Source organism: Lotus japonicus, chromosome 2 (genome assembly GCF_012489685.1).
Source record: "Lotus japonicus ecotype B-129 chromosome 2, LjGifu_v1.2".
Classification (NCBI taxonomy): domain Eukaryota; kingdom Viridiplantae; phylum Streptophyta; class Magnoliopsida; order Fabales; family Fabaceae; genus Lotus; species Lotus japonicus.
Genome location: NC_080042.1, coordinates 24,163,506 through 24,186,478, shown reverse-complemented (window position 1 = coordinate 24,186,478; position 22,973 = coordinate 24,163,506). Strand labels below are relative to the sequence as shown.

The 22,973-nt window shown below is 36.9% G+C and overlaps 2 protein-coding genes and 1 long non-coding RNA gene across 3 annotated transcripts; 1 reads left to right on the top strand and 2 right to left on the bottom strand.

Moving 5' to 3' along the window:
• Positions 1-2,205: 2,205 nt before the first annotated feature.
• On the bottom strand, positions 2,206-3,466 carry LOC130737820 (protein ROOT HAIR DEFECTIVE 3 homolog 2-like). Its single transcript, XM_057589674.1, has 3 exons — positions 3,422-3,466; positions 3,056-3,318; positions 2,206-2,463 (listed from the first exon to the last, which is right to left on the bottom strand). The coding sequence occupies exons 1-3, from the start codon at positions 3,434-3,436 to the stop codon at positions 2,343-2,345; spliced, it is 399 nt and encodes a 132-aa protein (XP_057445657.1). The 5' UTR covers positions 3,437-3,466; the 3' UTR covers positions 2,206-2,342.
• Positions 3,467-4,343: 877 nt separating this feature from the next.
• Positions 4,344-5,402, bottom strand: LOC130737821 (uncharacterized). The gene is made up of 3 exons (XR_009018969.1): positions 5,043-5,402; positions 4,541-4,612; positions 4,344-4,432 (listed from the first exon to the last, which is right to left on the bottom strand). It is a non-coding gene; the product is annotated as an uncharacterized LOC130737821 (long non-coding RNA).
• A 6,045-nt stretch (positions 5,403-11,447) lies between these two features.
• On the top strand, positions 11,448-13,819 carry LOC130736263 (uncharacterized). Its single transcript, XM_057588104.1, has 8 exons — positions 11,448-11,514; positions 12,405-12,492; positions 12,583-12,703; positions 12,795-12,847; positions 13,029-13,137; positions 13,263-13,409; positions 13,500-13,675; positions 13,753-13,819. The coding sequence occupies exons 1-8, from the start codon at positions 11,448-11,450 to the stop codon at positions 13,817-13,819; spliced, it is 828 nt and encodes a 275-aa protein (XP_057444087.1).
• Positions 13,820-22,973: the final 9,154 nt, after the last annotated feature.

Genomic DNA, 22,973 nt, shown 5'->3' with positions numbered 1-22,973 from the left:
CGCATTAGCATAGTGCCCTAGTTTTCCACACTTGAAACAATTCACATCTTGGTTCACAACCTGATTTCCAGAACCACCAGCAGTACTAGCCATAGGTCTGTAAGATCCTGGGGTAAACCCTCTCCCAGCAGGACGTTGATACGGCTTCTTGTTCCGAAATCCCCCTTTTCCTTAGTAGTTTTGAGAACCTGATCTCACTGGTCCTCCCATTCCAGCACGGTTCAACCTCTTATTCTTCATCAGTTCAACTTCTGTAGCTTTCTCAACAAGCGACTGAAAACGCATGATTCCCAACGGCCTCACGAAATCCTCAATATCCGGCCTCAGTCCATTGACAAAACGCTTACACATGTAGCGCTCATCCACATGATCATTGAAGAATTGGAAATGCTTGGCCAAAGACTCCAACTTAGAAGCGAATTCAGGTACAGACATGCTCCCTTGACGAAGTGTCAGAAACTGTGCCTCTCGCTCATCCCGAGCACTAGTTGGAAAATACTTTTCCAGGAATGCAACACGGAAAGAATTCCAGTTGATCTCTTCATTGTTGGCTTCCATGATTCCCCTGGCGCCTCTCCACCAGTACTCAGCATCACCAAGCAGCAGATAAGTAGCCATGCCAACCTTGGCACCTTCAGCAGTCTGCAGTACACCGAATATCTTCTCAATCTCCTGGATCCAAAGATCCGCTTTGTCAGGGTCGGTTCCACCAGTGAACTTAGGAGGATCTTGTCTCCTAAAGTCATTCAATCCCTTATTCTGATCCAGAGTTACTTCTCTCTGACGCTTATGCTGATCACGTGCTTCCTCAGCAGCACGCCTCATAGCATTATCATTTGCCTGTGCAGTCACAACTTGGGCCATAGTGGCCATCATCTCAGCTAGTTGGTTAGTGTTCACCATGTTCTGTTAAGTCAAACAAACAGTTAGTACTCATCATAAGATGGCATCTAACATAACTATACAATATGATTAAGTAATAACGTCAATCAATTATAAGCGAAAAATCGCTTGCAGACAATCAATTTTCACTCTTTGCAGAGTCACACAACCTAGCACAGAAGACCTATTCCCCAAAGACTCCCGAAAGACTCGACAAGCTCTGATACCACAATGTAACACCCCGATTTCGGTGGCGTCACTTTAGTAACCAAAAAGAAAACAAAAGCAGAAAAACGTGAATATTTTTTTTTTCGATATTTGTTTTAAGTAAATAAAAGACTTGTCGAATTAAAGACGTATCGACGAAAGATAAACATGACTAAGGTCAAGAGCCTAGTTCACATCTGCTACTGGAAGCATATTAACTGGCAGTTTTGGGATGGTCCACTAGGGTCCCACTAGGCTCTTGACCATGACTGTAACACCCCGATTTCGGTGGCGTCACTTTAGTAAGCAAAAAGAAAACAAAAGCGGAAAAACGTGAATATTTATTTTTTCGATATTTGTTTTAAGTAAATAAAAGACTTGTCGAATTAAAGACGTATCGACGAAAGATAAACATGACTAATATACATATATATATACAATCCCCACAGTAAACAGCATGCTACGTCACGAGTAACCTCTAGTGACGGAAAGTAGTGCCTGTCGGCAAATATGTACAGAGACAAAATATAAGGTCAGTATTCTGAATACAGTCCTCCAAACGAAAGTAGGTCAGCCCAAAACAGCCCGAAGACCTCCTAGTCCGACCAACTCCCTGTGACTCCCGTAAAGAGAACCACACAAAAAGCTAAAGGTCGGGGACCTACCCTGCCCAAAAATGAGAAAACTGAAGATCAGAGCCACGACGCTACTCCTACCCTAATCCTGACTAGAGGACTACTACGCACCACTCACTACTAGTAAAACTAGTTTTCACATCGGGTATTTTTGAGTTTTAACATCGGTTTTTATCCGATGTAAACAATGTTGATGTGGTATCTCCTAACCTTTTCACATCGGGTTTATACCTTTCACATCGGTTAAGTCAACCAACTGATGTGAAATGTACACTTTTCACATCGGTTCAGTCAGCCAACTGATGTGAAATGTACACTTTTCACATTGGTTCTGTCAGCCAACCGATGTGAAATGTATACTTTTCACATCGGTTAGACAAAAAACCGATGTGAAATGTGTATACTTTTCACATCGGTTAGACTGAAAACCGATGTGAATGCTCAACAAATTTTTTTTTCTTTTTTTTTTTCCACACGAATTTGACCTGAATATACATATTTTTTTAATGAAAATTTATTAACATAAAAAGAGATCTTGAGAACACACTCTCTCAAGTGAGTTAAACATCCAAGGTCCCAGCAAAAAAAAACATAATAGCCTAAAAGAACTAGAACAATTCATTGAAGTTTGCAATCAATTACCACAGAGCGAGCATCCTTTGTAATTGCTCTGATATCTTCCTTCCCAGTCCAAACCCTAGGTAGTGAATCATTGTCATGATTGAATATTGTGGAGAACCTGAAATTGATTACAGAAGTCGGTAAGCCACCAAATCAATCTGAAAGCTGAATAACATCAAATAGGAATAGAGCAATTTCTTTCATCATAAAAGCAAGGGAAAGTGCCAAGTACAACAAAGGGTGTCCCCCAAAACAAACAAATGGAAACAAATAACAACCAAGCCTTATCTTGTTTGATTGGATCAGTTACATGGACCACTTGCAAATACCAAAATCTAAGTGTAAAACCATTTAAAGCAACGCCTTTTTTATGGGTTTCCCATTAAGTTTTCTCAAGTCTTTCTGTACTGCTCTAATCAGATAAATGCAAATCTTCTGTCTCTCTCTGCCTAACCAATAAACGGTTGGAAATCACTCATTAGTAGAACTTAGTACAATACCTAAAAACCTCATGTGATCAAACCTACAGAAACTTGTGCTTCTGGTATTCGATCCCAACAAAAGGCATCAATGAATACAAAAATTAGCAGAGCATCATGACTTATTTCAATCCTTATAACCCCTGAGTTAAGTCAATCAATCAATTTATAGAATGCAAACCCAAGATTAAACCAAATAGATGAATATAGACATCTTTAAAATGATGTTACCTATCCTTCATGCGAATAAGAATCTTTCCAGCTTCTTCTCTTGCTTTATTTTCCACCACTTTTCTTCCATGGTCCCTTAGGCTTTGTTGCATTCTTTCAATTGTTTCTTCATCAAGCTCAAAACCAGCAATGGAAGTTGAAAATTCTGATACAACAGCTTCAGTCTCACGTTTAAGAAGTTTTCTGATAGAAAGCCAAGTGTCTTTTCCCCCTGCTTCAAAGAGGGACTCAACAGGCTCAGCCAATGCCTTGACTAGTTGTGTCTGCAAAAGATACTTCTAATTTAGTGGTTGATGGAGATATTGCAGGAATAAATAATATATGACTCAGCTCAACAATTAATCTCCATTTTTGAGACAATATCACCTCAAAGCTAGTCATTATATCTGATAATTTTGCACTGCGCACAGATGAAGCTAGTCATTATCTCTGATAATTTACTTATATAGAAGGATGGACAAATAAGATGCATCCTTAGTTATACTCATCAATTTTCTTCACTTTAAATATCCAGTTCCCATATAAGTTTGAAGTGGAAAATGTACATCTTCAAATAATAAAGGCAGGGAGAGAATGACACCTAATATAATCTCAAAAAGCAAATGGACACTCAAGCTAACATTGGCACCCCAATTTTTAGTTAGCTGTGAAACATGCATATAAATAACAGGTGATAATGCATAAGCTATTTAGAACAATCCTATCTGATAATTACCAGCAGATCCTTTATCAAACTCGAGCATAATGGACTGAGTCCACCTTTGAACAGATGAAGAGAACCCTTCACCATTGTTTAGTGATTGATCCAGCTTAGTCTTGAAATCATCTAGAGCTTTAGAACGTAGATGCCCCAACATTGTTGTATAAGCAGGGTATACAAACTGAAAAGTTGACAAACAAAAGAATTGCATTGCATTTTTAGCTAGAGGTTTTCAAAGAGACTTGAGTTCAGTTCAACATCTCATAGCCGCTTTATCAAAATTCAGCCCAAAGGAATCAAAAGTCAAAGTTATAATTAGAAATAAAGCCATAAAAAACTAGCAAGCAGCCTTACATCCAATGCATTTGATTCCAATTGCTTTCGTTTTGCATTGCCATTCTCCGAGTAAATTAGTTTAACTACATGACATTCTACTGCTTCAGGACTATAAAAAAAAGTAAACAAACATATGCAAGCATGGAATTAAATATTGTGCACTCACAGAGAATGTAATTATTAAGAAAAATCTCTCTTATATCATTGAGGATTAATTTCATATATTGAAATCTGCATGATAGTCAATCGATCAGTCACATAATTTTGAGCAGCTTTTCTTTTACCATACTCTGATTTTCCGTTGAAAGCTTTCTTCTTTTTACGATATGGATGATGACGGTCTAAAAATGAATACAAGAAACTAGTTAATTGAAGAAACTCAAAATCAAAATGAATACAACTTTTAAAGAAACTGGTTAGCAATGTGAGCTGTGAATATTAGATAGTACCTTTCCAAAACAACTCAACTGCTAGTTTTTTCAGCTCAAGCTAAGTACCTTTCTACAATAGGGGCCAAGCTTCTGCAAAGTATCAGAAGTAAACAAGTAAGCTAACCTAAACCTAAATCTTGGCATTCAACCCTGAAGTGGATTCAGGCTTTAATTTCCAATCAGTTGCAAATGAACTAAATCTTAGGATATTACTTCCATTAACATACCAATAAATAAAGGCTAAGCTTAAGATAACAAATAGAAAAGAGATTCAGTACAAAGTAATAGTGCATGTTTAGATACACAGTAAGCCAAAATGTGGACAAAAGGAACTTCTCTTAGCTTTTGGGGTTGTCCATTGTGATGTTGGCTTCATCATGGTCTTCCATAGTGTATCCAAACATGCACTTATGCGGACATGGTTATCTTTAACAGTACTTAACATTATAGTAATCCACCGTAGTTCTTAACTAGGGGTTATCATAAGTACAGTATGTCTAGGACCATGGATTTGTTTTACCTCTGGTCTGGAATTAAGAACTCCACTGGACATCCCGACATCTATGCGCCATATGCTACAATTGTACTTACTGTAAGAAGAAACAAGGAACTGATTTCAATGAACAGAAGAATTCCATCAACAATGCACTAGCAGACCTAGATATAGTATCTGCAACTTAATGTAATAATTCAAGTTGTATATCAATACACAAATTATCACTCCACCTAAAGATTGTGACAATTTGAGAGGTTATTTTAAGCATGCTTAAAGACATATCTTTCCTTACCAATTTACACCTATAGTTTGAAGAGGATGCCCAACCACCATTGCCTTAGCGCCAACCGCTTGTAGTGTCTCCTCAAGAATCCAATGCTTCCTCAATAAAATGCCTAGCAAGTAATACACAGCAACATGTCAGAGATGGCCCCAACATGAATACCCATGAAACACTTAGGCTACAACGAGGAAATACATACCAGAGGACTTGATTTCCATTCATAAAGCCAATTAAAATTGGTAACATGTATCATTGTTTTGTGCTTTCTTAAATCAATAAATCATAAAGACATCTTCCTGTAGTGAGAGCAAAATCAAAACCCCACAAATCAAATTAGGGTTAACACCAACAGAAAACAGTCAAACCACTCATCCCTGACCCAACAAGAACACTAGCACGTTTCTTATCGATCTGCAAGCAAAATCAAAACTCCACAAATCAAATTAGGGTTCACACCAAGCAAATGAGGATCTAGGAGAAAGATGGAGAAACCTTGCAGCAAGGTCAGTATAGAAAAGAAACAAGTACCAAACACAGTACGCAACCATAACAGCTTCCACAAGCAGGACTAGGAGAGAGAGTGAATGTTCAACAAAAACGAGACCTAAGAAGAAGAAAACCAAAACTTGAAATCTCATACAGAACTAACTGGAAGGAGAAAAAATTATTAAGGCGAAGAATTTGTTTACCTGAAGATTGAGGTGAAAACCCGCAGGAATAACAGCACAACTGTTATAGTGGAGCACGGGCACAAGCACGAGCGATGGCGGCGGCCATGAGCGTGGAATTTCAGAGAAAACCAAAGATCCTTTTGGAGATTGAGAGAGAAAGAGAGTGAACGGTGCAGGAGGTGAACGGCGAGCACGAGCGACGGTGAGGTGAACGGCGAGCACGAGCGACAGTGAGGGTTTTTTCGTGAGATGATGCAGGAGGTTGCTAGAGCTAGAGGTGGCAGATGCAGGAGGTGGAACGCGTGAGTTAGGTTATTTCCCAGATAGAGAGAAAAAACACTGGGTTTTAGTGTTTGTTTGAAAATAAAAGAGAGATATTTCCCAACGGGTATATTATAACTGATGTGAAATGTTTGTGTGAAAAGAAAAGAGAGACTTTTCACATCGGTTATATTCTCAACCGATGTGAAATAAACTTCATTAAAATTTCAAAAATGCCACCGCACTTAGCTTTCACATCGCTTATTGTATTAACCGTTGTAAAAACTCTTTACTAATTACTTTTCACATCAGACCTATTTCTAACTGATGTGAAAACTATCATAAAAGTTCATTATAATTTCAATATTGCCACCGCGTTATCTTTCATATCAGGTATTTCATCCACCTTTGTGAAAACCCTGATGTGAAAAGTCTTTTTTCTAGTAGTGACTCCCAGCTACGCATCACCATGGTCATCGTCTGAATCTGAATCCAAGACGACCAGGTCAATGACTGCATCGGTCCTCACAGCGGGTCCTACGGGTACTGTACCCGATCCCAAATCAACAGTAGCCGCGGCAGTGGGTGAGCTAGACTCAGATGAAGTCCCTCCTACAGGCAACTCCTCCGAAGGGTCCTCCTCGTTCTCAGGCGACGGTGGTGATACTACAACTCCAGGGCCACAGTGCACGCCCGGTGGTAGGTTGAAGCTAACGGTGTGGCGTCTCAAGACTCCGTGCGTCAGGTTTCCCATTCTGTCAACGCGGTCCTCCATTATTCGCCCCGTGTAAATAGCTCGGTGACCGGCAGGGTCGACCACCCAAGAGCCCGGGGTGTCCGTATCCAACAACTCAAACCTGGTCCCCCCCGAAGGGACGACCATCTCGAACCAATCGGCCATCGACATCTGACAAAAAGGGCATACATAGCCCCCCATACACAGGTAGCATGCGCAAGGGTCAACTCAAAGAATTACATAATAGTACATCCAATAGGCAAAGTTTAAGTAGTAGCCACATAGGCTTAGATATGAGTGACAACATTATAAATTGTATATCCTGCCGAATAAGAATAAATAACATTTGCTGGCAATTAACATATCTCAAACAATGTTAACAAGTAACAAATACAATCAGCAACGTAATCAGCATGAATGGTGCATGAAATGCAAATGCAAAGGAACAAGATGCAATCCGGAGGGATGGGCACCAACGAGTCAGCCCTAACACCAGTCACGGTGGGACCATTTCTGCTCGGACGTCTCTTATACCAAACAAAATGTAGTCAGATTAGCAGTAAACCCGCAGGCCTGCCATTTCCGTCTGCTACTAAGAATCACCGCAGTGTTCTTATGTGGAAATCCGGGTCTTATGACCATTTTAGAATCCACCGAGGTCCGGCATCCCACCGTGTATTAACCTCAAAATGAGTGCATGAATGCAACGTGATTAGCCAAACAACGTCTCCGACCTCACTCGTCACGTCGTCACGTGTTCTAGCTATCTTATTGTCTCTAAAAAGATTACCCTAAGGTAAATGTCGATTCTGCGACAAAAGACAATTAATTATAAAAAGTATCTCATGATGATTTCTCGAATCATCCGACTCGTCTCCATCCGATGGTCAAAACTGCTCAGCGAGCAAAAAGTACCAATGTACTTGGAAACTACCCGTTTCCCGGCATATCTTTCAGATAGCCCAACAACAAATCTGCTCATCGAGCGAAAGAGTATCAACATACTCGGAAACTTATTAATTTTCCCGACTTATCTTTTAGATAGTCCAACAACAAAACTGCTCATCGAGCAAAGAGTATCAACATACTCGGAAACTCATTGGTTTCCTCAAAACGTGGACTCGGCGACACTTCTCATTTTTTCAAAACTAATGTTCAAGTCCTAAGCTCTTATTTGCGATTGTGATCATTATTTAAAGGTTCAGAGGTTGTTTAATGTCTTATGAATTTTCCTTGTAAAATAGTTTCCATTTAGTTTTGTCTCTAAACTTATAAGTTTAAAAGATCCCATAATCCCAAGTAATTCCCAGAGAAGGTCTCGATCCATCAAAACGATAACATGGCCCGAATCTCTATTCATCCCGTCAAACTTTCTCAAAATCTCATGATAAATCTGGCATAACTGCCCGTTATCCTCACTCTGACGAACAACAGATATATGTGTATTTGCATAATCATAGCAATACCATCCAACAGTCATAGCACATATATCCACACATTGAAGATAACCATGTAGCACTTAGCATATAGGGCAAATATCACACATCCTAAATTAACCATTTAGCACATAGCATGTGAATCAATCTCAACAACAATTCAAACGATAAATGATTATCAATTGTCAGCTGTAGCCTCAGAAAACATTTTTCCTAGTCAAATACAATCAAGTGCATAAACAGTAAATCAAGTCGAATTCGTCGACACCTAAATCATTATCTAGTATTCAGTGAGTAGCCCTCACCTGTAGGTTTTCCAGCTTGCTCCTCAACCTTTCCTTCACAATCTTCCTCCTCAAATCCACAAAGTTCCTCAAACGAACCTTAGAGCAAATTCACAGAAATCAATCACAATGAGTCAGAAACTCAGCAAACAATAGCTACTAGGGTTACACGAAGCATTATAAACTCCGAAGTACGGTAATCTAACGCGTTAAGACAAGTTTTCGAAAAACGAAATTTTCCTCCCCCTAAAGAGGAGCTCTCGGCCACACATCACAATTGTGTGCGTCGATTTTTCTTCGATCCAACTTGGTTCCTAGGTTATCAATAGTCGTAACTAAGACGAATCTAAGCTCAGAAAAATTTTCGGATCGAAAACTGTCGCAGGGGTATTTTGGTCATTAATTTCAGCTCAGAATTTCAAAACTGGATTTTCGAAAAACAAATTGGATGGGGACGTTACCAACGACGTTTATGACGACTAATCCTACTAGCGATAAGCTAAGTCGTGAGTTTTCAGCTTAAAGGACGAGTCTTTGTCTCAAAATGGGTTTTTCCTACAGAAATGAATTCCGGCAGCATTTCGGTGACAATCGGCAAAATGTAATCCGCTAGAAGTACTCTTGGGTACGTAGGGAATATGTTTAGACACTAAAATCAAGCTATTTGGACAGTTTTACAAAAAGTTCCAAACTTTGAGCACAGAAAGACATAGAGAAAATCGACGGAATTGACGATCAGAAGTGAGGGATAGTATCTATACCTCGAAGTCTTCGATTAGCAACGAACGGTGCAGCAATCGAGGAAGAAACGGCGAAAATCACTTCCTCCTCCTCTCCTTGGCTTGCTCGCGGGTTTGGGAAGAAAATGGGCGAGTTTTTGCAAAAAATTTCATTTTCTTGCTATTTATAGGTTTAGGAAAATGCGGAAAAATGAAAATTTCGCGATTCCGATTTTTTCTGCGTATTCCTCAGAGAATTCTAAGATAGGTTATGGCGACAGAATTCCAGAACTCAAAACATGTTTCTTGGAATTTAATCAAACGATCCAAAGTCGGTGTAAATCGATTTTACCCGAAAAGTTACTTTTTGCAGTTGATGTCGGATGAGAAAACTTCGTTCTGAAGAAAGATTGGAAATATCAAGAGAATTGGGTGCGCGCGTGTGGAATCTTCGTTTGAAGTTCCGAATAGAAAAAGTCTTCATCGTCGGTTGATTTTAGGTTTCTTTAACTATCAGTGATTTAGTTTCGGCAAACTTCCGAGTATTGGAATTCGACATTCGTACATTCCAGGGTTTCGTATCGAAACGCTTGTTTATAGACGAATAAGAGAAGTTCTAACATTTCTCTGAAGATTTTTGGAATTAGTTTCCATCGTGTCTTTAAGTGTAAATTAGCTATTTACTAGCGTTCTCGACCTAGGTTTAAGCGAATACTAGTCGTGCTATAACTTTTATCGACTTTGATACAATCCTTAGCCTTTTCCTGAACTTTCTCCTTCACAAATTTATTCCATTCAATAAAAACTTATTCAGGTTTTCCTTCACGTTACATCAAATTAATCGTGAAAAGGAATTTTATTCGGTTTATTCCAAACTTAAAAACTTGGGTCTCACAATGACCATGGAAAACAATAATAGAAAACACTAGTTGGGGTCTGGTCATATGTGACGGTTAGTGGGGTTAGTGGGGACATGTGTCAACATCTGAATCTACTTTTCCATGCAATGGAATGGAGATGATAGTGGATACAAAATTTGTCTGCTTATGGCAAATGGGTCCCTATGACACATAGGTGCTACGAACAGAAAATTCCAAAACGTCTATAACACATGTGAACCTCTATAAGACATGTGAACCTCTATAAAACATGTGAACCTCTATCCTGAACTGAACGTTTATGCCTTTGTGGAATTCATTTGATTCTGCATCATCACACCGCTGTTGATTCCATTACCTATCTCACTCTTCCAGCTGCGTAGACATGCCATCACTAAACCCCCCCCCCCCAAAGACATATGTGGTCTTCATTGGCAGAGAGCCGGGAGTGTATTCAACTTGGGCTCAGTGCCATCAACAAGTTCATGGTTATACAGGATCATTGTTCCGTTCCTACTTAACCAGAGAAGATGCGGTTGATGCATGGTCTCGTTACCAAAATCACCACCAAAATGCCCAGTAGAGGATGATGGCAGATTCAAATAGAGGACGAAGGGACCTTCAATGTTTAGGTTTTGTTTAATGATTTCAATTTGTAGTCACTGTGTTCGTGCTCTTACGTGTTCTTAGTAGGTTTTTCATGTATTGTCCATAATCTGTGCTACAATAACAAGAAGGGACCGTTAATGTCTACGTTTTGTTGAATGAGTTCAATTTTGAGTCACTGTGTCACTGTGTTCGTGTTCTTGTGTTGGATTTGTTCTCCATTTGTTCTTCTTCTTCACAGGTGGGGTCCTTTCATTATTCACCACTTTTATTACTTTTTACCCTTTTTTTTTGGACAAATTACTTTTAACTTTTAACAGACCTAGTAAAAAAAATGGGTTCGGGCCTCTGCAAGCCCAAATAAATTTAATATCTACAGCCGAATAAATTGGGCCTCAAATTAACAAAAATACGGGTCCGGGGCCTCTTCCAGCCCAACCTACCTTAACACATCAAAAATCCTGCCAAAAAAACTTCTAATATTCGTTTGATTGTCATCTCAGAAGATCTGAGCCTGTACTCGACTGAGATAACACATAGAACATATAGAACATCATGGATACAACATATAGAACATCATTGCCGGGAGATTCAAAGTTTGTACAGTACCGCAATTCACGAGGTGAGCATGGAGTAGGTAGATCCACGATGCCCGTTGCCGGAAATTCCTCCATCACAGACAACTTCACCGTCGCGGTCAACCTTCAGCGGCGGCCGTTGCGGTTAAGCTTCAACGGCGGCCAACGAGATGGGGCAGATCCACGATGCTCGATCCCGGACCCAATTACAGTTGAAATTGGATACCCATTACCTCAACAAAACCTAATATTCGATTATAGTAGGGTCAGATTATTTATTTCAAAACACTTTTTAATTAAAACGTAATGGCAATTAGGAAAAATAAATAAATAAAAAAAAATAAATAAGCAACCTGTGATCACCGGTCAAACATCGGGCTCCAAAATTGGAGCCCGAAAATCGGGCTCCATGTTAGCCGAACCCAATTTAATATTAGGTAAGCATATTTAATTCAAATAAAATAATTGTATCATTCTCCTCATTGGTAGATGTTATTGGAGTTATCACCAACATAAGTTCAATTGAAGAAAAAACAACTCCTCAAGGCTGAGTTGATACTGTGACTCTTCATTTAAAAGATATCAGGTACAAAAAAACCCCTCTTTCAAAAATCTCTTTTCAGTGTCACAACTACAACTATTATGAACTTAAAAATATACTCAATAGGGGAAAATTATTTTCCAACCTATTTTAATTTTTCTTTTTTCCAGGGGAAAGAATGTCAGAGTCACAATATGGGATGACTATGTTCCACTATTTCGGCAAAAAATGAAAGAGAGTGGATCTAATGCTTCTGAACCCAAAGTTGTCATTTTGACATCAACAAGAGTCAAAGAATTTTGAGGTATATTATATTACCATATTTGGAAATATGTTAATGAATTCAAGTTTAAGATATGTTAAGTTTAAAAAAAGTTATGAATTTGTATACAGGTGAAATTTCTATTTCTACATCAAGGTCTACAAAAATTTATGTCAATATAGGCATACCAGAAGCAAATGAGCTCATACAATCATTCAAGTAAGAAATTTGTGATATTTAACATGCATTTAACACTAAAATTTGCATTTAGTGGCATATATTCAATTATATATTATACAATAAGTACAGAGATTCAGATGAATTCCATAAAGTTGCAACTTCTGGTATTACAAAGTCTCCAATGCTTGATATGGATAAAAAGAAGACTATATCTGAAATTCTGGAAATTGCAACCTCAAAAAGTGATATGGTAGATAAGTTTATTTAAGTATTGTTATTCTTTAATATATTCCTAAAGGAAATGAGTGTATCACTGAAACTTCTAATTATTTAAAATGTAGAATGGTACCTATTGTTGTGCTGCAACTATAAATGACATCTTGCTGAAAAACGGGTGGTTTTATGTTTCCTGCCCTCATTGCAAAAGAAAGGTCTCTAACACATCAACAAAGTTCAGCTGTGATTCCTGCCACTAGAATGTTGACTATCCAACAACAAGATAACCAATACTTCTAATATAATATATTCAATTAAATGAAAATTAAATTATTAATGTTCTATATTATTTATATTAGGTTTCGATTAGAGCTTGATGTCAGAGATGCTACCAATTCAACTATATTTGTTGTATTTGATGACATTGCTGAACAAATAGCACGTGTGAAATTACATGATCTTTTATCAGTCTTTGAACAGTTCAGGAACAAACTAATTTTGTCCATTTTTCAATCATAATAAAAACATGTAAAATGCTTATTATGTTAAAATTATGATTCTATTCTTTATCGATCTATGATTGTACAATATAGGGAGATAAGAGCGATTTGGACCTACCTCCACAACTCCTGAAAACCATAGGCTCTTCACATGTTTTTCAAATAAAGATGAGTACCTACTTTGAGAGTCATGGAAGGCAAAGTTTCACAGCAAATAAACTTTTGAAGCCAGTGGTGAAGGTGATTAAAATTACAGTGTATTAAATCTAATAATTAACAATTAAACAATGTTGATTAAATTGTAAAATAATTCCAAAAAAATTCTATCAGATTGAGAAGGAAGCTGAGAAGGAAGCAACTGAAATTGAGAAGGAGGCTGAAAAGGAAGCAACTGAAGTTAACTTACCAGACAAAGTGACAGAGACCATATTGGAAATCAGCGACTCCTCAATTGGATCTCCAGATATTAACATGTCAGATTCACCACAAAAGAGAAGAAAATTGAGGTAAAATTAGAGAATTTCCTAATGAATTTTAACAAATCTATATTGAATACTAACTTCTTTAACAACATTTAATTCAGGTTGCAACGGGAAGGGAAAAAACCAAGTTATCCAGAAAAAGAAGAAGAAGAGAATTTGAAGATTTAGATTCTTGAATAAAATAGTTTACCTAATACTTTAAGGTGTTTCTTTTAAAGCGTTTCTTCAATAAAATCATTGTAACACGGATGTTTATGTTTATGTTTAACGAAATAAACGATTTCTCTTATTACTAATTTTCATGCTTCTTTTAGAACACTTAAATCAGAAAATAAATGGCACACATGCACCATGAAAATAAGAAAACAAAGTCCAACCTGAAGTGAACGCTGCAAAGTCCAACTTGGAGCATATTCCCAATCTCTTAGAAGAAATGCATTGAATATCTGCAACTTCATAAATAAAGACCCAATAAGTCCAAATAAAAACTAATTAATCTCAATCCCCTATAAATAAAAAACTAACTAATCTCAATATAGGCTGAAATGAGATGCTCTAAAATTAGATTGAATCCTAAATATGATAATAACAATAAAATGATTTTAAGCTAAAATGAAATAACCTAAAGTTTGAATGAACTCCCTAAATACCAAAATAACAATTAAGTGACTCCAAATCGAAAACCCTACTTACAAAATTAAATCCTCAATTCTAGGGGTCCATCTGCGTGAGCTACCTCAATGTTGTTACATAACAAACTTTATGAAACTCAAACAAAACAAATTCTTAAACTAAACACAGGAAGGAATTCTCATTATCAAGTTTCATGTATTTTATGAAATATTCAAGTGAGTTTTAAATATTGTCACTCTCTTATAGTATTTTTCCCACTCAAAGCTACTTATTACTCCTTCAGAACTCATTACTATACATATATTCTCTCTCAAACTTATAAATCCAACATGTAGAATACACAATGTCCAGTTTTAATGGTGCATGTTGCTAGAAATTAAACCCGTGCGTTGCACGGGTATGTTTTTAAGTTTTGTTGTTCATTATTTTTTTTAATGGTTAAAAAGCTGTTAAATTGGTGAAAATGTAGAATATATAGATATATCAACTGTAATTACATTGAGCAAGTTCATTAAAAACTTCATTGTACACAACATTTTTCGTATATTGTGAATATGTGTCGTCTTGCTCAACAATAAGTATCTTCAATCCCTTTGGTGATGTTACTCTTGACAACGCAACATATAGTTGACCGTGACTGAATACAGGTCTTGAGAAATATAATCCCACATAGTTCAATGACTGGCCTTGGCTTTTGTTGATTGTCATTGTGTAACAAAATTTTATTGGAAATTGTTTTCTTCTCAAGATAAAAGGCCACTTGGAATCATTTTTCGTCAGAACTATCCATGGTATAAGCACTTTTGCACCAATGTTGCTTCTCGTTAGTATTTTTGCCTCTATTACCCAGTCTCCTAGGCGTAAAATAATTAGTCTTGTTCCATTGCACAATCCTTGGGCTTGATTGATGTTCCTGAGTAGCATAATTGGCATTCCTTTTTTGAGGTCCAAAGAATGGTTTGGATATCCGTTGAAACTTAAAGTATTCAAGAACTCCACCGGGTACATGATCTCTTGTTCAACTATGTTATCAATTGCCTTGTCTATCTGATCTGAGCTCCTGTATTGTTTTGCTGTCCCTTCAATCATGTGAATAATATAATTATTGATGTCATCAACCGTATCATTCAAAGGAGTGAGGATTGCTCTTTCTCTGAGATAGTCTTCATTTTTGAATTGTTTTTGCAAATTTGGATATGTTCTGTCAACAATTTGTTTAATTGAATCACTTGTTGGCTTTAGTAGATACTGGCTTGGTATTTTTGTCCATGTCGGAATATCTTCACCTTCTCTACAAATTGTTGTTATTTTTCCATCACCCATCTGCAATATCCTAAATTTGTTTTTGAAGTCTTTCATTTGAAAAATATTAAAAGTTAAAATTATTCAATAATTTTTTTAGATAAAATAGTTTCAAAATTAAAAAATTCCACCAAAAGGTATTTAATATGAACTATAACATATATGTGCGTTATCGAAAAAATATTTAAATATATTATTTTATCTATGATATATTAGTAAAAGTTACTCGAGGAAGCAACATAGTGAAAAATAATAATGGCCCAAGTTGTATAAATTTTTGTTGTGAGAGACTTATCCACTTAACGTGATCGTAGAGCCTTGAGGGATTAGTCTCATGGTTAACAATTAAATATCAATAATTAAGTTTGAGTAATATTAATTATTTACACAAAAATGACTCTAATTATATTTGTTGAAAGTCTTAAACCAATTTTTTATATTTAAAATTAAAGAATATTTTAACTTTTATTTATTTAAACTATAATAGTTTATATATAATGTTAAAATATATTGTAGCTAAGCCCGTGCAAAGCACGGGTATAATATCTAGTAAAAGGGAAAATAAGTTCCTAAAGAAAACAAAAGGAAAAAAAAGATATAATAAATAGTATTAAAAGAAAATAACACGGCAGCCCCACCCCTTTAATTCCCAAATTGAAACATTTTGTTTCTTCTTTCTCAAGTGTTCTTATGTTATTATTTCCTTTTCAAAATTTTTTATTAAATTTCAGTAATATAATTTATTTACATAAAGAGAACTCTAATTTTTTTATTATATTTATATTGAAGAAATATTTTAATATTTATTATTTATATAATTAAACTATAGTAATTTTCATACAATATTAAAAAAATATCGTAAATAAACCCATGCAACGCACGGATATAATATCTAGACCTTAGGATCGAGGATCGAGGCCTGGTCAGTTACGAGAATCCCTGGACTGATAGATCACTTGAACTAACAAAGACAACAGACGGATCCAACGGATGAGAATCATCCTATATCCTAGGTCCTCATTGCCCCAACGGAAAGCCAAACTAGCTTCCCCCTCCCATATAAAAGGCCCCTTACCAGGAAGGGCCAAGGTAACAAATCTATTCTAAACTCTCTACTCACTTAACTGCTTGTATCTCTCGAAACCCAAGCTGACTTAGGCATTGGAGCGTCTTGCAGGAACCCCTCCTAAGCTCACCCTTCACTGTCGAAGATCGCCACTACCCATTCTTAGACTCAGTTTTCCTGCGTCCTCCTCAATACCGAGTTTCCCCGTTCTCATCCTCTGCTACCCCCTTCTGAGTAGGTTTGGTCGGGTTCTCCCCGATCAAATGCAATTTCCTTTTATTTTTATCCACTATAATTTTTAAAGTATTTTCAAACATACACATGTAAATGTTCCGGTTGATTTTAATCTCCGATATCAAATTCCTACCCCTTGAGTACAACAAAAGAGAACGCCACCGACGTCATAACTCCCCTCTTTTAATATATAATAATGGACGATAATAGAAACAAAAGATAGCAGGATTGGATAAGAGAATCCGAGGGAAAATCTATATCTATATATATATATATATATATATAAAGGAGACTTGAGTTTAGTTGCACTCCTTTACATTAAATGCATTAAATGATAAAACATTTCTTTTGCATATTGATACCTTGAATAATAAAATAAAAACTAATTAAACTTTTCTAAGTCTTAATCTATTTCACTACCTACTAAAATGTAAAAGTCACTTTGAACTTTTGTATTAAATAAATTAAATTAAAATATTGAAATTGAATAAAATTGTCTAAGTCATTAGTTATTCAACTACATACTGAAATGTAAAACAATTGAAATTTTGTTATAAATACATAAAAAAATGAAAATTTTCCTTTGTATTATATACATTAAACTAAAAACTTATCAATAAAAATTTCAAATCAATAAGTTATTCAACTACCAACTAATTTTTACGTTTGTTGTATAAGATAGAACGTAACATGACAAAAGGCTCCAGGACATAACTATGTTCTCTAAAAAGAGTAAAACAAGACACTCTAATAAAAAAATTACGTTGATATTTATCGACAAAAAAGTTACACTCACAAAAGTACACATAATTTACATGTGAACAATTTTAGTTATATAACAATAAAAAATATTACAATAATTTATGTAAATAAATATCTTAATAAAACATTGATTTAAAATATATTTGTGGATGCTTTATTCCCCTTAAGAAATGTCTCGGATTCGAATATTGAATATTGTGTGTGTAAGGCCCGAGTTTTTAAGTTCATGCTAAGTGAATAAACTTCTTATTCACGATTAGGGTTGATGTAATGTGAAGGGAAACCTGAACGAAAGTTTATTAAATGAAATATATTTATGAAGGAGAAAGTTCAGGAAAAGTTCAAGGATTGCATTATGATCGATAAAAGTTATAGCACGATCGTTACACGCTTAAACCTAGGTCAGAAACCCTAGTATATAGCTAATTTTCACTTTTAGGCACGATGGCAGTTAATTCCAAAAATCTTCAGAGAAATGTTAGAACTTCTCTTCTTCCATATATCACAATCGTTTCGAGGCGAAACTCTAGGATCTACGAACGTCCGATTCCAATCATCGGAAGTTTGCCGAAACCGAATCCCTGGTATTTCAAAACCCTAGAATTTCTCGACAATGAAGACTTTTTCTATTCAGAGCTTCAAATGAATATTCTACACGCGTACACCCATTTCTCTTGATGATTTCAATCTTTCTTCAGAGGGAAGTTTTCTATTCCGACATTCGATGAAAAAAGCAACTTATCGGGGAAAATAGTTTTATACCGACTATGCATTAGTTGCCAAAAATACAAGGAGACCTCTTTATAGTTTTGGAATTCTTTCGCCAAAACATATCTATTAATTCACGGAGAATGACGCCGGAAAAATCAGATTCGCGAAACTTTCATTTTCCCGCAAATTTCCAACCTTTATATATAGCAAAGAAAGGAAGAAAAACACAAATTGTCCTCCATTTTCTCTCCCAAAACCGCGGCCAAGAACAAGGAAGAAGGAAGAAGAGTTTTTCTTCATCGTTTGCTTGATCGTCGATCAATCAGTTGCTACTTCAAGGCTTCGAGGTATAGTCGCTAATCCTTACCTCTGATCGCTTTTTCCATAGCTTTTCTGTAGAGTTTTCTGAGCGGATAGTTTATGGGTTTTTGCAAAACTATCCTGAATCTTTCATTTCTGATTCTAAACCTCTTCCTTATGCGCCCAAGATCACTTCTGCCGGATTAGATTTTCCGTTATGTCGCCAGAATTCCGTCGGAATCAATTTGAGCCTAAAATACCCATTTTTGGAGTTTTTGGTGTAAAGCTTCAACCTTTAGGCTGAAAACTATCGCCTTAGCTTACTGCTAGTAGGATTAGTTGTCATAAACGTCATTGGTGACGTCCCTGCAAAATTTTATTTTTGGGATTTCAGTTTTGAAATTTCTAAGTTAAAAATCATGACCAAAATACCCCTACGACAGTTTTTGATCCGATAATTTTTCCGAGTTCAGAATACCCTTAGTTACGGCTTATGAAAGCATAGGAACCAAGTTTGATCGAAGAAAAATCGAGTCTCCTAATTACCTAAAGTGGCCGAGCCCTATTAGGGGGGAGGAGGAAAATTTCCTTTTCCGAAAACTTGTCTTTTCGCGCTAGATTATCGTACCTTAGAGTATAGATTACTTCGAGTAACCTTAGTAAATATCGATACCTTAGTTTTCGATAGATTCTGATAGTATTTCTGTGGTTTTGCTCTAAAGGTGATTTTGAGGAATTCCCAGAGGAGCAAGCCTTTGATTGTGAACAAGTGTTAGGAGATCGTCCTGGAGAATCTACAGGTGAGGGCTTCTCACTGAATCTCTAGTTAATGCTTAGGGTCGATGTTTCGACATTGTTTACTGTTTATGCACTGGAATTGTGTGTGATTGGAAAATGTTTTCTGAGGCTTTGCCTGACAATGTAGATGATTCATCTACTGAATGTTTTTGAGATTGTCTTACATGCTATGTGCTATGTGGGTAATCTAGGATGTGTGGTGCATGCTTTATATGCTAAGTGCTAAGTGTTTATGATGCGATTTATTTATATATGACATGTTGTTGATTGTGATGATTTAAATATGCTCTGTACTGGAATCTGAGATTCTGAATGGTGAGAATAGCGGGCAGGTCATGCCGATTTTATTTTGAGAGTTTTGAGAAAGTTTGATAGGACGAACGAGGTTCGGGCCTTAATTTTGTTTAGTGGATCGAGACATCCTCTGGAAGCGACTTGGGATTGGGAGATCCTGCAAATGTATAAGACTTGCGATAAGACAAAATGGAATCTATTTTATAAAGAAAATTCATAAGACCTTAAATAACCTCAAAATCTTTAAGTAATGATAACAACCTCGAAGGAATGCATTGGAAGTCAAATCATAGTTTTGGAAAAACGAGGAGTGTCGTCGGATCCAAGTGTTGAGGAGTTTGGTAAGTTCTGAGTATGTTGGTACTCCTTCGCTCGTTGAGCAGTTTGTTAGCCATCCAAGGGATGAGCCGAGAAGCTTCACTGAGGCGTGAGACCTTGTGAATGCGTGATACTCCACTGAGGCGTGAGACCTTGTGGAAAGCATGGATCTTCACTGAGGCGTGAGACCTCGTGAACAGCATGAAGCTTCACTGAGGCGTGAGACCTTGTGAATGCGGGATACTCCACTGAGGCGTGAGACCTTGTGGAAAGCATGGAACTCCACTGAGGCGTGAGACCTTGTGAGAGCATGAAACTTCACTGAAGCGTGAGACTTCGTGAGAGCATTAACGACCCGAAGAGTCATCGTGAGTGGTTGCACTCATTTTATGATTATTGTATTTTGTCGCAGAATCGACTTTACCTTAGGGTAAGCTTTTAGAGACATTAATTTAGCTAGAACACGTGGCGATGTGTCGAGTGAGGCCGGAGACGTTGTTTGGCTAATCACTGCATTGCATGCACTCATTAAGTGGTTTAAACACGGCGAGATACCGGACCACGGCGGATTCCAAAATGGTTATAAGACCGGGATTTCCGCGTAAGAGCGCTGCTAGGTGACTCTTAGTAGCAGACCGAATGGCAGGCCTTCGGGTTTTATGCTGATCTGGCTACCTTTGTGTGGTGTAAGAGGCACGCGGGCAGAAATGGTCCCACCGTTGCTGGTGCTAGGATTGATCCGTTTGATGCCCATCCGTTCCGGATTGCATATTGGTTGACTGGGTTAACCTGCATATCATTTCATGCAACATGCATACTGACATAGTTGATGAGTGTGTTTGGTACTTGTTAATTCTATTTGAGGCATGTTAACTTTGATTTACTGTCGTTTATGTTCATTGAGAAATATGCAACCCTAGGATGTTATCCCTAGCTATAAGCCTAAGTGGCTATTCTATTATCTGTATCTATCGGTGCTATTATTTACATAATTCTTTGGAGTTGACCCTCGCGTCTTCTGTGTGTGCTTTGGCGAACAAACGCCCTTTGTCAGATGTCTTTGGCGGGCTGATTCATGATGGTTCATCCTTCGGGAGGAACTAGGGTTGAGATGCAGGAACTGGAGCGTATCGCGGTTACGAGAGGAGGACGGATGGGTATGTAGACTAGGTCGTTCTGGATTTCGAATTCGGACGACGATCACGCTAGCTTGTAGGAATGAGTGTTAGTGTGAGCTCCTCGAGATGGGATTAGTGTAGGAGTAGAGTCTTAGCTCTGAACATCATTTGTTTCTTTGGGGACAGGGTAGTTTCCCACCTATAGCTTTTTGGTGTGGTTTCCTTACGGGAATCACAGAGAGTTGGTTGGACTTAGGAAGTCTTGTTTCAGGCCGATGGGCCAACTTATTCTCATTTTGAGGGATAGTGTTGCGGACAGTTAACCTTTTCATTTGGTTTGTATATATTGCCTACGGGCGTTGCACTTTTCTTTCCGTCACTGGAGGTTACTCGTGACGAGGTTGTTTCTTACAGCGGGGGCTGTTTATATACTGTATATTAGTTCTATTGCTTTTCGCTTTTGGGTTTTATTTAATTCAGTCTTGTCTTAGTTATTATAAAAAAAAATATTTCACGTTTTTCCGCATTAAGTTTACTTTCGGTTACTAAAGTGACGCCACCGAAATCGGGGTGTTACAGTGTGTGTGTGTGTGTGTGTATATATATGCATGAAGCAGACTTGAATCATAGCATTTAATACAATAGTAGAAATGAAGACACCCTACTCAGTATCCTTCATGATAAAAATCAAATTTGCCTACATAACCAAATTTAACATCAAGAATCAAAATAGAATAATAATAAAATATGAATTATTAGTAAATAATTTAGACAAAAAAGTTTTAAAAAAATTAAATATATTTTTTTATCTATTATATATTAGTGCAAATTGTAACACCCTCTAAACCCCGCATAATAATATATCATAAATCAGAGTAAAATGCATAACACAGAGGGTGTCACACTTATTCTCCAGAAACATAAATCAAAACACCTGCCATGCTCATAATAAATATATAAATTTTCCAACTTTAATGTCGCAACATCATATGCATAGCACAGCGGATTTATTTCAACTCCAAAATTTAACATAAAGAGAGTTCATAGGTAACTCTTAACATCAAGGTACAAAACTAAACGTTTCCCGGTGTTACATAACAGAGCATGACTCCCCTAACTAAACCGTAAATGAAAGACTAGCTCCTCCAACTAACCCTCGCGAGAAGCTCCACTATCTTCGGTACCTGAGCGATGTCGCATAGAACATCATTCCAACAGAAGGGTGAGAACTCATATCATATGGATAAGCATAATAATAAATAATGTAAAAGCTTATCTATGCTCCACATAAATTACTCACATTCACTAATAAATAATAAATTATGTAATTTTAACATAATTAATCAAGTTCACAGTTATGGCAAATACTCCATAAATTATAGCTCAATTAGAACATATATAATAGTCTCTAATTACCACCACATCAAATCTCTCCAAAAATATCACCATAACACATATGACTCAAGTGAGACCCGTGCAAATGCCTTTGGTACCAAAGTTGTTATCCTTAGCGGTATCACCGCGTCCACTCCAGACAGATAACCACCAATAAAGCCCTCGCTCTAGGCTTCAAAACCACTCCAGTTTTGGGACAAGTCACTAGCCTCCACAAGAACTAGCAAACATTGCCTCTTGACAACTATGCAGTGTATTGTGCAAAACTCAACTAACATATGCATATTCAGACCATCTCCAAGTCCTAATTATTTTAGCATATTCATCACCAGTTGCACAAAACACATATTACATGTTATCAATTATACAACTTGCAATCACAACAACTTAG

Excerpts from the sequence above, each read along its gene's own strand:
- LOC130737820 (XM_057589674.1), bottom strand. Across the intron at positions 2,464-3,055 it reads CTTATTCGCATGAAGGATAG|GTTCTCCACAATATTCAATC; the intron begins GTAACATCATTT and ends AATCAATTTCAG.
- LOC130736263 (XM_057588104.1), top strand. The coding sequence starts at position 11,448 with ATGGATACAACATATAGAACATCATTGCCGGGAGATTCAAAGTTTGTA. Across the intron at positions 11,515-12,404 it reads ACAGTACCGCAATTCACGAG|GTGAAATTTCTATTTCTACA; the intron begins GTGAGCATGGAG and ends ATTTGTATACAG. Across the intron at positions 13,410-13,499 it reads TTTTGAAGCCAGTGGTGAAG|ATTGAGAAGGAAGCTGAGAA; the intron begins GTGATTAAAATT and ends AAATTCTATCAG.